The sequence below is a fragment of the Crotalus tigris genome, unplaced genomic scaffold, assembly GCF_016545835.1.
Source record: "Crotalus tigris isolate CLP2741 ecotype Arizona unplaced genomic scaffold, ASM1654583v1 scf7180000017568.12009008, whole genome shotgun sequence".
Classification (NCBI taxonomy): domain Eukaryota; kingdom Metazoa; phylum Chordata; class Lepidosauria; order Squamata; family Viperidae; genus Crotalus; species Crotalus tigris.
In genome coordinates this window covers 3,184,816-3,197,056 of record NW_024096478.1, presented here as the reverse complement: position 1 = coordinate 3,197,056, position 12,241 = coordinate 3,184,816, and the positions used below count along the sequence as shown (strand labels likewise).

The 12,241-nt window shown below is 33.4% G+C and overlaps 1 protein-coding gene across 2 annotated transcripts in view; it reads right to left on the bottom strand.

The window, feature by feature from the left end:
• The window catches only part of STK32A (serine/threonine kinase 32A), a 103,842-nt gene that overhangs the window by 90,627 nt on the left and 974 nt on the right, over positions 1 to 12,241 (bottom strand). For both annotated transcript variants that reach the window (XM_039351940.1, XM_039351934.1), the window contains exon 2: positions 3,267 to 3,395. In XM_039351940.1, coding sequence (XP_039207874.1) covers positions 3,267 to 3,318 — 52 coding nt within the window. In that variant the 5' untranslated portion in view covers positions 3,319 to 3,395. The remainder of the gene's footprint in view (positions 1 to 3,266; positions 3,396 to 12,241) is intronic.

Genomic DNA, 12,241 nt, shown 5'->3' with positions numbered 1-12,241 from the left:
GCAATGCATTGAGGCCGATTTAAAAAATGATGCAGAAATGGCGATTGATGTGCAATGCAACAGTCCACATATTGGAAGGTTAAAATAATTCACTAGCTTTATCCCATTCCCATAGGCAACTCCATGATGTGTAAGACTTTACTGGTTTAATATTCCTTGATTGTATGGCAGGTTTTAGCCAGACATTACTTTCAAAATAGTAAATACTCCTGCACATTTGCATATGTGTATTTTGTCTTCCAAACGTTTAGTAGGGTTTAATCACTAGTGAGGAGGTTTGATCATTAGTTTGCTCAACAGACAAACCATTCATTATATGTGGTACTGCATTGACGATATATTTGTATCAAGTCAACAAAGGACATTCATCATACATGTAATAACCCTCAGATTTCTGCCAGAATAATTTTCCTCAAATCCCTCGCATCTTAAATCATTGAATTTTTGAAGTCATCTAATCAACTCCTTGCCAACACAGAAATTCCATTACAGCTAATTATCAAACTCAACTCAGCACTGGTAATGGCATGAAATCACCTAGCTTTTTCTTGAAGAACTGAGGATGCAAAGTGCATACATTGACTTAGATTAAGTGTTCCCATGCTACAATTAATTTGATAGAGGTGGTTAAAACCTAAACATGACTTGAAACTTAAAGCCATTTTAATTTTCTAATAACATGCTAACAATCCCCCCCCCCAAGTCCCAGTTTCCAGTTAATAATATTTTGGGAACAAGTCCAATTACTAACACACAAGGTTGAAACATCTGTATGAAAACCGGAGTAGATCCATTGTAAATAAAATCCTGAGATTCGAAAAGAATCTAGGTTGTGAGCTATCTTACACTTGAGTGCCTTTTGATCCATATTTGGATAAGAATACAGCTAATTATGTAGCAAAAGAGGAAATTATGGAACCAAGAAGCCCTGATATAGGAGTCATGAAGAACATGCAACCATTAAAACACATGACAGCAGAGCATAAACTGAGAAGAACAGAACAGGCAAGTTTAGAAACAGAGAGCGGTGTGTAACAAGGTCTGTTACAATAACTTTCATATGTGTCAACCGTCAGATTCCCTGAGCTGCTACCACAAAATTATGTTCCTGCTCACTCACAAGTAAACTGGGCTCTCACGGGCTATTACTCTCTTTAAAAGAGAAAAGGGGCAAAGCTGCAGTCCAGGCGTGAAAATTAGTTAGATCTATCATTGCACCATTGTTGGCAGAAAGAAGGATCCTACAGAGCCAGAACTTGTACTGAGATTAAAACTCCTCAACAGAAACATTTTAAATGCCTCTTTTTTGAAAGTTATATGAAGAACTCCTGAGAAGGGAGGGAAGGGAGGAAAAATTCCACAAACAGAAAGTTCATAATCTGATTTGAAGGATTAAACATTAGAGTTAATGGTTGGAGTTCTGTAACTATCGCATACAAAATCAATACTTTTCTAAGCAAAATAAACTATTATCAATAGTTTATATAGGAAAATGTTTCCTGTAAAAAAATTGTGTCAACAGAAGAAGTTTCCAGAGCAAAAAGGAGCATCTGTCTTATCCTGACTTTATTCAGTGATAGCTCTGGATTGTATCTAAATATATTGCTGCCTATCTCCATCTTTAATCAGATGTATTTTTCCGTGAGTTAATTTGGTTATTGCAGCTGTATATTCATGATCATCATGGTCTTCAACGTTCCAATCTGTTTATATCCAGTTTTTAGATGACGGGCTTAAAAATGAATACAAAACTTAGTGAAACAAGTCAAGAGTTCCAGTATTTGGCATTAATTCAATAGCTTATAATCTACCCTCATTATTAATATTATCAAACTTTAATTAAACCATCTTGGGAACGGATAGAAAACCTGTATAACTCATTTTTAAGTTCTCTCAAAGATAAATGATCCTTACAAGGATTTTGGTCCCACTCCTCAATTTCAATCCTGCAGAATATTTTTTCTGAACTCCATGGGAATGACAAAAAGAGTTCCTATGCTCTTTGACTACCTTAGAAAATTATGTGTTCAGACATTTTTCCCCTGAGAACTTTGGGAAGATCTCAACCATCTCTATTTATCATATTTGACTTAATTCCTATATCCAATAAGGAGGGGAGTGTTAAACAGAACCAGTTCCTTTTCAAATAGCTTCTCAACTTGCTCAAGGCAAATCGTTGTTTGTGGTCAGAATTAGTTTTGTTTTTAGGCTGTTTTTCATAGTGGATATGGAATAGGCAAATATTAAGTTGTAACCAGATGTAATCATAGTTCAAGTAGATCCACTGAAATCAGAAGTACTTAATCCAATTTATTTCCATGCATTTCCTCTAAATAAGGCTATATCTGGATATAAACCATAATGAATATAAGTACACTATAAATAAGAATGATTAATAAATATCAGGATGCTGTTTTTATATAAAATTTCCAATAAAAAATTCCTGTTCACAGTTGCATGTTCCCAATATTATTCCAGAATGGAGAAATGTCTTGATGTCTTTGGATCATGCACTGTAGGAAGAATAACAACTACTGCTCTTTGTCAGATGCCTACAGTGTGTTGTCTAGTATAATGAAGCTCTGTAGGAAGCAGTCATATACTACTAGTATTGTTGGAAAGATCCCTGGGGATAAGAGAGGCCAAGAAAACAGCATCCAAGATCTTTCTCAATAAACTTTTAAACTGTGATATTGCATATTTCATATATTGTCAGCCATGATTCCGTTATTGTGTTTCTGAAAACGTATGCAAAAAAGGAGCCTTCACAATTTCAAAAGCAGAAATTGAAGACATAGTATTAATTTATAATTGATTATATTCACAATTCATTAACAAGTAATAGAATAATTCTCATATACAAAATAGGAAAATTTTAGTCCCAATATCCTACAACAGTTCATCGGAGATTCAGTTCCTGTCTGCAGTTTTGCTGTATCAGATAGCAAATCAAATTACCACTTTCAGATCTGTCCCAGATCCTCAGTTGACCCTACGCAGACAGGGAATTAACAACAACAAAGAAACAGAAGAGAGCAAACCCAATGAAATCAAAACACCTCATTTTGCTCCATAACTATTGCAGTGGCCGTTGTAATAAAGAATGTCATAGATATAGTTCCATTACAGCACCTAAATAAGTATTTTCCAATCTTTGTATTAGATTATAGATTCCATTATCCTCATACAGTATGTCAACAGACTATAGTGGCTGACATCCAGTTTAACTTAGCAATGCATTTTAAACAAAGTAATCTTCATCTTACCATCTTCATTCTCATCATATATTGGTGACTTGCTAGAGGTGTTAGCGCCCATGTTGTACTTGGCTACAAGTTCTGTATTCACATCATTCTTTAGAAGAACGGACTAAGAGCACAGCTATTTTCTCCCTCCTGTGGATCATGCAAAAAAGAAAAGAAAAACAGCATAGCTGCTATCAGAAATAAGCTTTTGAACATCACAAATTTGACACTAACCTTGGTAATCATCAATATAATATAAATGAAGGAAACATTGTTAAATAAGATAGAAAGGAACACAGATTTTACTCAATAAAATATTTCTTAGATTAACCATATTCATTTAACTGTTGCCCTTCACATGCTCCTGCCACTGACAAAACAGCTATCCTGATAAATTTCAGTTACTAAATATTCTTCCTTTTTATGACATTTGGATATCTTCATAGCATTAGAGATAAAGCTGGCAGGTGCAACTTCAAAAAAAGTATTGAAATAAATCTTACCTGCTCTATGTAGAATTGAACTGGATAAAAACCTTTCTTAATTAATACGGTATATTGAAAAGAAAGTACACTAAACTAATACTTTCCTGGAATATCTGAAGTTAGAGCACAAAACCTAAGTATAATAAGACACAATTGAAACATAGATTTCATATTTGCTTCCTTTTCTTCTTATTTAATACCCAGTACCTATTTCATGAGGTATTTTTTCATAATCAAGTTAAATGCTTTTCACTATGACGTTTTGATTCATTGTCCTTTCTATCTTGGCTGTGGAAATGTCTATTACAGCACTTGGAAGCAATACTGGAACTTCAGGGCACTTTAAGTATAAATATAATTAATATGGTCTCAGCTTTGCATATGACTGCAGATGATAAATTGTTTGCTCAAGAGGGGAAAAGTTCCTTCTATCCATAAGTCTTCCTAAATAAAAAGGACCTTTTATTTACTCATGGAGACAAAGATTGCCTTATTCTACTAGTATTATAGTGTAGCCCCGTTACTTTGAATGGCACCTTCTTTACCACCTACACACCAACAAAAAACCTTTGGTAGGTCATAGTATGAAGAAAAAGCATTAAACACCCTAAATGTGATATTAGAAATGGAGCTTGGAAGAAAGTTAGATGCCTGAAATTTGACTATTTGAATATTTTTTAAAAGGGGGGGGGGCCTATAGAGCAGCGTGACTGCTTATGCTCTGCACTAGAGTAATAATAATAATAATAATAATAATAATAATAATAATAAAGTTGGAAGGGATGTTGGAGATCATCTAGTCCAAACCCCTGCTCAGGCAGGAAACCCTATATCAATTCAGACAAATGGCTGTCCAGTCTCTTCTTAAAAACTTCCAGTGCTGGAGCATTCACCGCTTCTGGAAGCTGGTTGTTCCACTGGTTAATTGTTCTAACTATCAGGAAATTTCTCCTTAGTTCTAGATTGCTTCTCTCCTTGATTAGTTTCCATCTGTAGAAGATTGTACTCAAAAGGATTAAGTAGTAAATGTATAAAATAAAATAAAAATAAAACCAACCTTCTACCCCAAATTCTGGGAAGATATTGCCAGATCACTGCAAAAGATTAGATGGATGATGGCCACTTTCTGCACTCCTAATATTTTTATACTGGTTCTTGGCTTCTAAAGTATGTTGTAATCTGAATTATATATGTATTGCTATGTTCAAATGAAATACTTAGATTATATGAACTTCGAGTCGCATTTGGCCATAGTTAGCTTCATTATTCTGTTGGCAGACATGATCTTCTCTAATAGAAAGGAGCTGTGGTGATGCAGGAAAGTATGCATGCGCTTGCTTCACACCATCTGCTAAACCACAAATTGTATTCACAAATCACTATTTCATGCATCATATTAAGACATGCTGTGATTAACTGTGTGAATTATGATTTCTGACTAAACGTCTTAGTTGAACATAGCCAACTGTGACTTTTCCAATATATCTTCATTAAGAACATTATAGTTTAGTGATGTATGAAGACCCAGTCATGGACTGCAATGTGATAAGTCAGGTATAACTTGAGTGTTTCTACTAATAATCCATATTTTGGAAATTGCTGCTAATGGAAATTGTTGCTAATGGAACAATTCAGGGAGCTTTCCTCTAGCTTATGTATTATGATGCCATCTTTCATTTGTATCGCTTTTTAGTGTTCTCTTTGGCTGATTGCTCTTATTATTGCAGTAATTTGTTCAGTTTCCAATGTAGATCAATTTTTGTGGCCTTTAACCAGCAAATAAAACAGAGATAAAAAGAAGGAAGGGGAGGAAAAGAGTCAAAATCAACATTTGCACAATCTGCCTATTTAAATTTTTCTGCTGTCGGGCATACAGTTTTGGGACAGGAGAAGTTATCCCTCATGATAAGCAAAACAAAAAACAAAAATAAGCATCCACAACAATCCATCTGAAATCCTTTTGGCAGGATCCCCTCCAAAGCCTTGATGCTACTTTAAGTAATAAAACTTTGCAAACACTGTAAGTTGTATAAAAATAACCTTATCAGTGATCAGAAAATATATATACAGCATATAAAGCAGTTCTACCTCTTGTGTGCCAGAGGGAAAGTTTCTGAATAGTTTTAAATTGACCATCGATGTTTTAAATTGTCCTATTTGTATTCTGTGTAAACTGCCAACAATCATTTTGACTGTGGTGCGGTAGAAATGTGCTTAATAAATAATAAATGATATAGAAATGATTGCAGCAGCTCTTGCCCCTTTTTTGCCTGCCACTAATGGTAAAAATCTCATATCCAATTTTTTTGGGGGGGGGGGCCAACGGCAGATAAATTCACACAGGCAAGTGGTACAAACTTTTATTAATCAATCACTCAACTCCATGAATATTAATCAACCACTTCATTACATGAAAATTGCACATATATATCATGTAGAATGAATTCCAAGATATCCATGTTGTGATTACCGAACTCACTGGTAAGCAAACACAATTTTGTGGGGGGGAAAGGAAGATATTCAATGGCAGCCTTCAACTTAAAGGTGAATCTGGAGACATTTGGTTCAGCTAAATGTAGGTGAGATTTGCAAACCTCAATAAAGTCTTTTAAAATAGAGAATTTATATATGAGTTTGAGGAAACCATGTTGAAGTCACACATCTGGAAAAAGTATTTGCAAAACCATATCAGTTACCCATTTACCAATCCAATTTTAACAGCAATATATCCAGGGTTCAAGAAAGAAATCATCAGATATCAAAATATATTTCAACTTGTAACTTTATACGACTTTTTTTAATCTCTTCATTTTATTCCAATAGTACTAATCTTCATATATTTTATTCATTGTTATTAATTGTAAGGTTAATTAGTGAAGATCCTCATCATATCTCAGTTGAAAGCAAGGTTGATTTATAATATAAATTTAAAAGCAAATCTGATTTGTGGTATTATGGATAGCAGAAGAGCAAGTATGCCCAGCAAGAGCCAAATTCTAGTTTCAGATTACTGGATTTACTATGCTATTGAGCCCAGGCATTTAGTCAGGAAAACATTAAACAGCAGTTGTATATTAGAGAAATCTAACAGGTAAAGCATGAGAAAAAAGATATGACAAAGTCCAAACATGCTACTCTAAATTCTGTATCAAACACCATAGATTTTTACCAAAAATCTAACATATACATATATACATATGTAAGAGTATGTACAGTATCTATATAACACAAGTTATAGTATCTATATAATGCAAATATATATACACACACGGGCACAATTAAACTATGGAAGCTGATTAATCATTTTCAAAACCTGAAGAATTGGAGAACTCATGGTTTCTAAAACTACTGTTCAGTTCCAGTCACCAACCTCTGAGGAAGTAACAATGCTTGGATTTACAATTGGTCAACATCTAGAGAACCACAGCTGATTTAAATTATTAATTAGAAATATTTTTTTAAAAAAAATGCCACACAGTTACATTTCATAAGGCAGCAAAGTTCTTCTGCATGGCCAAGAGATTGTGCTGCCTGAGGTAAACTTCGACATATTAACAGAACACACAGGATAAGACTGTTCTTGTCTAAATTATGTACTGACAATACAACTCGGTTGTGGCAAGGAAATGGGGAGGAGCTCAGGAGAAGAAGCTATGTCAGTTGATCACTTTTCATTTAACTGAACCTCTGGTTTATTGCAAGGAGATGTTAGGGAGGGGACAATTCTATTCAAGTTTTTTATTTTTACTGTTTTAGAGATATTTATTTGTAAGGATTTTAATATTTTAATGCTGGAGGATGCCCAGAATTAGTTCATTTTGAGATGGGCAGCAAATAAACAAACAAACAAACAAACAAATAATATTCACAAGCCCTTGAAACTCTTCTGATCATGGTGCTTTCAGCTGTTATAATATATTTGTAATGTTTCTCTCAGATTCAGATAATTAAAAGGCAACTCAATAGTTTAAACGTTATAGCATTTAGATTAAAATTTATATAAATAAATACATTTTACCCTTCAAGTCAATACTGACTTCTGGGAACTGCCTAGACAGGTCCTTGCAGTTTTCTTCTCAAGGTTTTCAGAAGTGGTTGCCATTGCCTGCTTCCTGCAGCTGAGAGAGAGGGACTGGCCCAAGATTATCTTACTGGCTTTGTGTCTAATGTGGGATTAGAACTCATAGTCTCCCAGTTTCTTAACACTTAGTCCAAGCAGATTCTCAATTTCTTATAGGATTCAGAAAATGACAACATTATTGCCTTAAAATACTTAATAATAGTTAATAGTTGGACTAGTTCTCTGGCCAAATTCAAGATAATTTTGTCTTGTTGTATGCAATCCAAAGTCATTTGTTGATGAGCTGGATGGCTATATAAACTTGACAAATAAACAAACAAACAAATAAGGTGTTTTTGAATTAATAGAAATTGGAAAAGATACCGAATTCTTTTATTTAACGTTCTCAGATTTAAATATCTATGAAGATTCTGGCATCCAGGTCATAGTTGTATCAAAAGTGGTTTTTATTTTTGAATAAAATTATCAGATTTACTTTCTCTTTTAATAAAAGCAAATGGACAGCTATGGTTTCATTGCAGTTGGCTTTTTAAAAATTCTTGGTCTTAGGCACATTTTTGTGTTGGAGCTTCCATCTTGATTTTACATAGTGCTTTATTTTATATGATTTAATGCTTTAATCCACTTAGTTAAAGCATTTTTAACTGATAACTTAGGTAATGGATTCTATCAAAGTCTCCAGTTTATTCTTTTCTCCTCCATCTATAGTCAACATATTCCGCTTATTCTCAGTATGTTTTAATTCCTTTTCCAAACTCTTTAATTCATCAAAGTTGCACTATTTGTTGAAAAGCACTGCTACTATCAGAGCATACAAAGCTGGCCCTCCAACAAGTACACAGAAGGAAGCAAGTTCCTCAGCCAATAGTCTTACTCTGTACATGTTGAGCCTTTCTCCTTTCATGCAAATTAAGCTGGGAACTCTGTCATCATACACTCTCTAAACTAGGATATTGCCTTTACCTACAATGGAAGATACTGACACATCTCCAGCATTGAAATTCAGCTACTGATCCAATTCCATTCTGTACATGGCACTGAACGGTCATAATCTTACCTTCAGTGGCAGAGTATCTTGGACTGGCTCTGTAGCCAAATTCAAGAATACTATTCTTAAATATATAACTCCACTTGGCTCAATAAGTCACAAGTGCATAGAATTATACTTAAGTAATACGTATGAATTAACTGGAGGGTAGGTAGTTGATTTTGTAAATGCTGGAAAGAATGCCAATCAGTCAAGCATGCCTTTCCTAACAGGAGATGCCTTTCAATTGACTTGTCTTCATGAGGCATAGTGATGGGAGCTAGAAGAAGGATAGATGGAGACTGAGTATCTAGTGAAAAGCTGGGACATAACAAAGAAGGAAATAAGAGTCACAGCATCTGCTCTACATTCAGATGTTCCCAGATTTAGCCCTAGCATCCTCAGATAGGGCTGGGAAAAATCTTGGGTTGACATTCTGGAGTGCTATTGCCAGTTTATGTAGAGAATACTAAATCCAATAGGCTAATAAAAGTTTGATTCAGTGCACAGCTATTTCCAATGTATTCTCCCCACTAGAAGAAAATTGGGCAGAAATCTATCTAAGTTATAATCTTAGTAGAGTTCATCTGCCATTCCCAACTTTTTTTATATGCAGTTTATATGCAGTCTTCAGCTCAGTCAATAACTGACATGTTTTTGTGGTATTATGTACCAATAGGGCTTTCAGGATTTCCTTCATAATAAAGCCATTTTAACAACTAGACTATTTATTTAAAATATTACAGCTCGTCCACTATCCTAAAAATCCTGTGACCAATTACAAGTCAGAAACATAACACAAAAATACATTCATAAATAAATTTAAGTTAAATAAATAATACAGTAATTTGATTGCATAACAATAAACTTAATAATACTGCCAAAGAAGTATTGAAGAAGCAAAACAGTTAACCCTCCTGTTAATTCTTGTGGTAGTTGCTGTGTCCTGAACATCTTTTCATCTAAATAGCTTAATAGTAAATAGTAATAATAGTAAATAGTATTCATTAATAAATAGCTTAATAGAAAGTAGCATTTCGTCTGACACTATAAGGCAGATCATACTGAAGTCACCCTCGAGAAACATATACTAAAGTCAAGGATCACAACTTATATAGGGGATTTGAAGCAGTTCACCCAGTATAGATAATTTCTGTATTTGGTGAAATTAGAATTAAACTTTTCCCCGACTCCAAGTTCTATGCTTTGACATAATTCACTGAAAAATCACAATTATCAGATTTCCACATTCTATGCTTTGCCATAATTAACTGAAAAATCACAATTATCAGATTCAAAGTTATTAACCATCAATTACACTTTTTTCATCATACCTGTCTTATTCTTACTGTCAGCTTTAGTAGATTATTTATTTCTAAGTTTGCATATAAAGAAAATTGGAACTGCTCATGTATAAACAAACATGTGTAGTGGGAAAGAAATAGATTGTAAAAATAATTAATTAAACCATATTTTTAAATATGACTTCATTGGAATAGAAATTATTGCAGGTTTTGTTCTCTAGTGATCTAATAATAAAATGATGCCACAATCACATTTTGAAAGTATTTGTACTGGAAAATATAAGTCTTGGGTTTTCACCAAAGATGTCAAAAAATGAAAAATTCCAAGCAACCCTATTAGTACATACAGTATGAGTGGTCTCAGATTCAACTCTGAATTATCTTCAAGACAAAGGATGAGTTAACAAATAAGCAGAAATATCTCTCCCCATCTTTTCCCAGAACAGCAAAACTCAAATCAAGCAGCTTCTCCTGCTCCATTCTTATTGGAAAATTTCAATATATTTTTTTTCTCGATAAAATGTTACAAGTCTGAAAAAAAATCCACCTGATTATGTTGACATAGCATAATAAAACTTTCTGCATGCATACATCTGAGCTGATTAATAAAAAAAATCAGTAAATAGAAACCACTGTTTAATTTTTAAGTCTAACTGAAAGTACACAGTTTTACATTTGTTAAAAGGTTCACTGGAAAAGAAATTCTGAATAAAAAAACACTTTCTAAGAACAAAAAATGTAGTTAGTAGGAAATACCGAAGCCTTCTTGTTTGGGGGATTAGTTCTTTTGTTCCGCTGACCGCTAGTGAAAATCAAAAGACCATAACCTGATATGGTGATGGCATGTAAAATGTCAACACTTTACCCTACCACAAGCAATATGTGAAGTCAGTTCCTATATCTTTTATATGAACTTGTTACACAAGAATATCTAAGAGTTGGAACTGAAAGATCACTGAAAGATCAACTGAAAGATGAAAATTTCAGGTGGAATGCAAATCATTGTCTTTTTATATTTTAAAATTTTATACGACAGTTTGCCAAGTTTAGTGAATTTCAAGAATACTGTTCAACTTTGTACAAACCTGTAGTTAAAACCTGAATTACCCTACTTTTAGGTATGTTTACTGACATTCTTCTTCCTTATGGGTATTTGAAAATGCTCTCAATATATTTGTACAATAGTTAAGAGTTGCTCCCAGGAAAATGGGAAGGATCTTAAATAATTGGCATCCATCTTACAGTTTTGGTTTGTTCCTTAATGTAAAGTTCTATCCAGTCTTTACTTTATAAGAAAGAAACCTCTACTTAACCTCAAAAGAGATAAAGGTGACAAATAACTTTAACTACGTATTTTCTCATATGTTTCTGTTAGAAAATGTATATATCTGGATAAAAAACAAAACCAACCTTTCAGGAATGATATGATAGGGTGTTAAGTATCTCATGTTAAGTTTTAATTCAACATAAATATATCTTCAGATGGTTTAGATAACTGAGAAGCAGGTATTGCCAAACCTTGAAGCTTTATTATGAAGGTCTTTATTAGATTTTATACATTGTTGATCTGTATTACTCATTCAATACTCCTTTCTTTAGGACTCCAGTTTTATGAATGATGTGATGTTATCTTTCATTGATTGCAATAATTAAGGCTCCATTAACAAAACAGTAAATGGATTAATAACTGAAGGAAAAACAGGAATGCAGAAAAGGGAAATCAGCATAAAAGTAGTTGATTTCAAGATCCTATATTTTAGAGAAAGTGTCATTTTCAGGTCATATGCATGTCAAAATGTCCAAAAGAAGTCAAGGTTGGGCTGTTGTTGTTGTTTTAAAAAAATAAAGCCATTTATCATTTTAAAGAGAAAAGTCAAGATTCCTTAATAAAATCTATAAACAGATTGGTGCAAAAAATGTCCGAGGAGAAAGCCTATTTTTTTTTTTAAAAAAAAAAGTTACATCGAAGTAATTTAGCTTGTGAACTATTAAAAAGTTGCAAATATTAATTCAAAAGCTTAAGGCTTTCGCTTGACCATTGGTTTTAAAAAAGAACTCTTCTACCTAAAACACTGCTCGGGACAGCCTAATATTTTGGA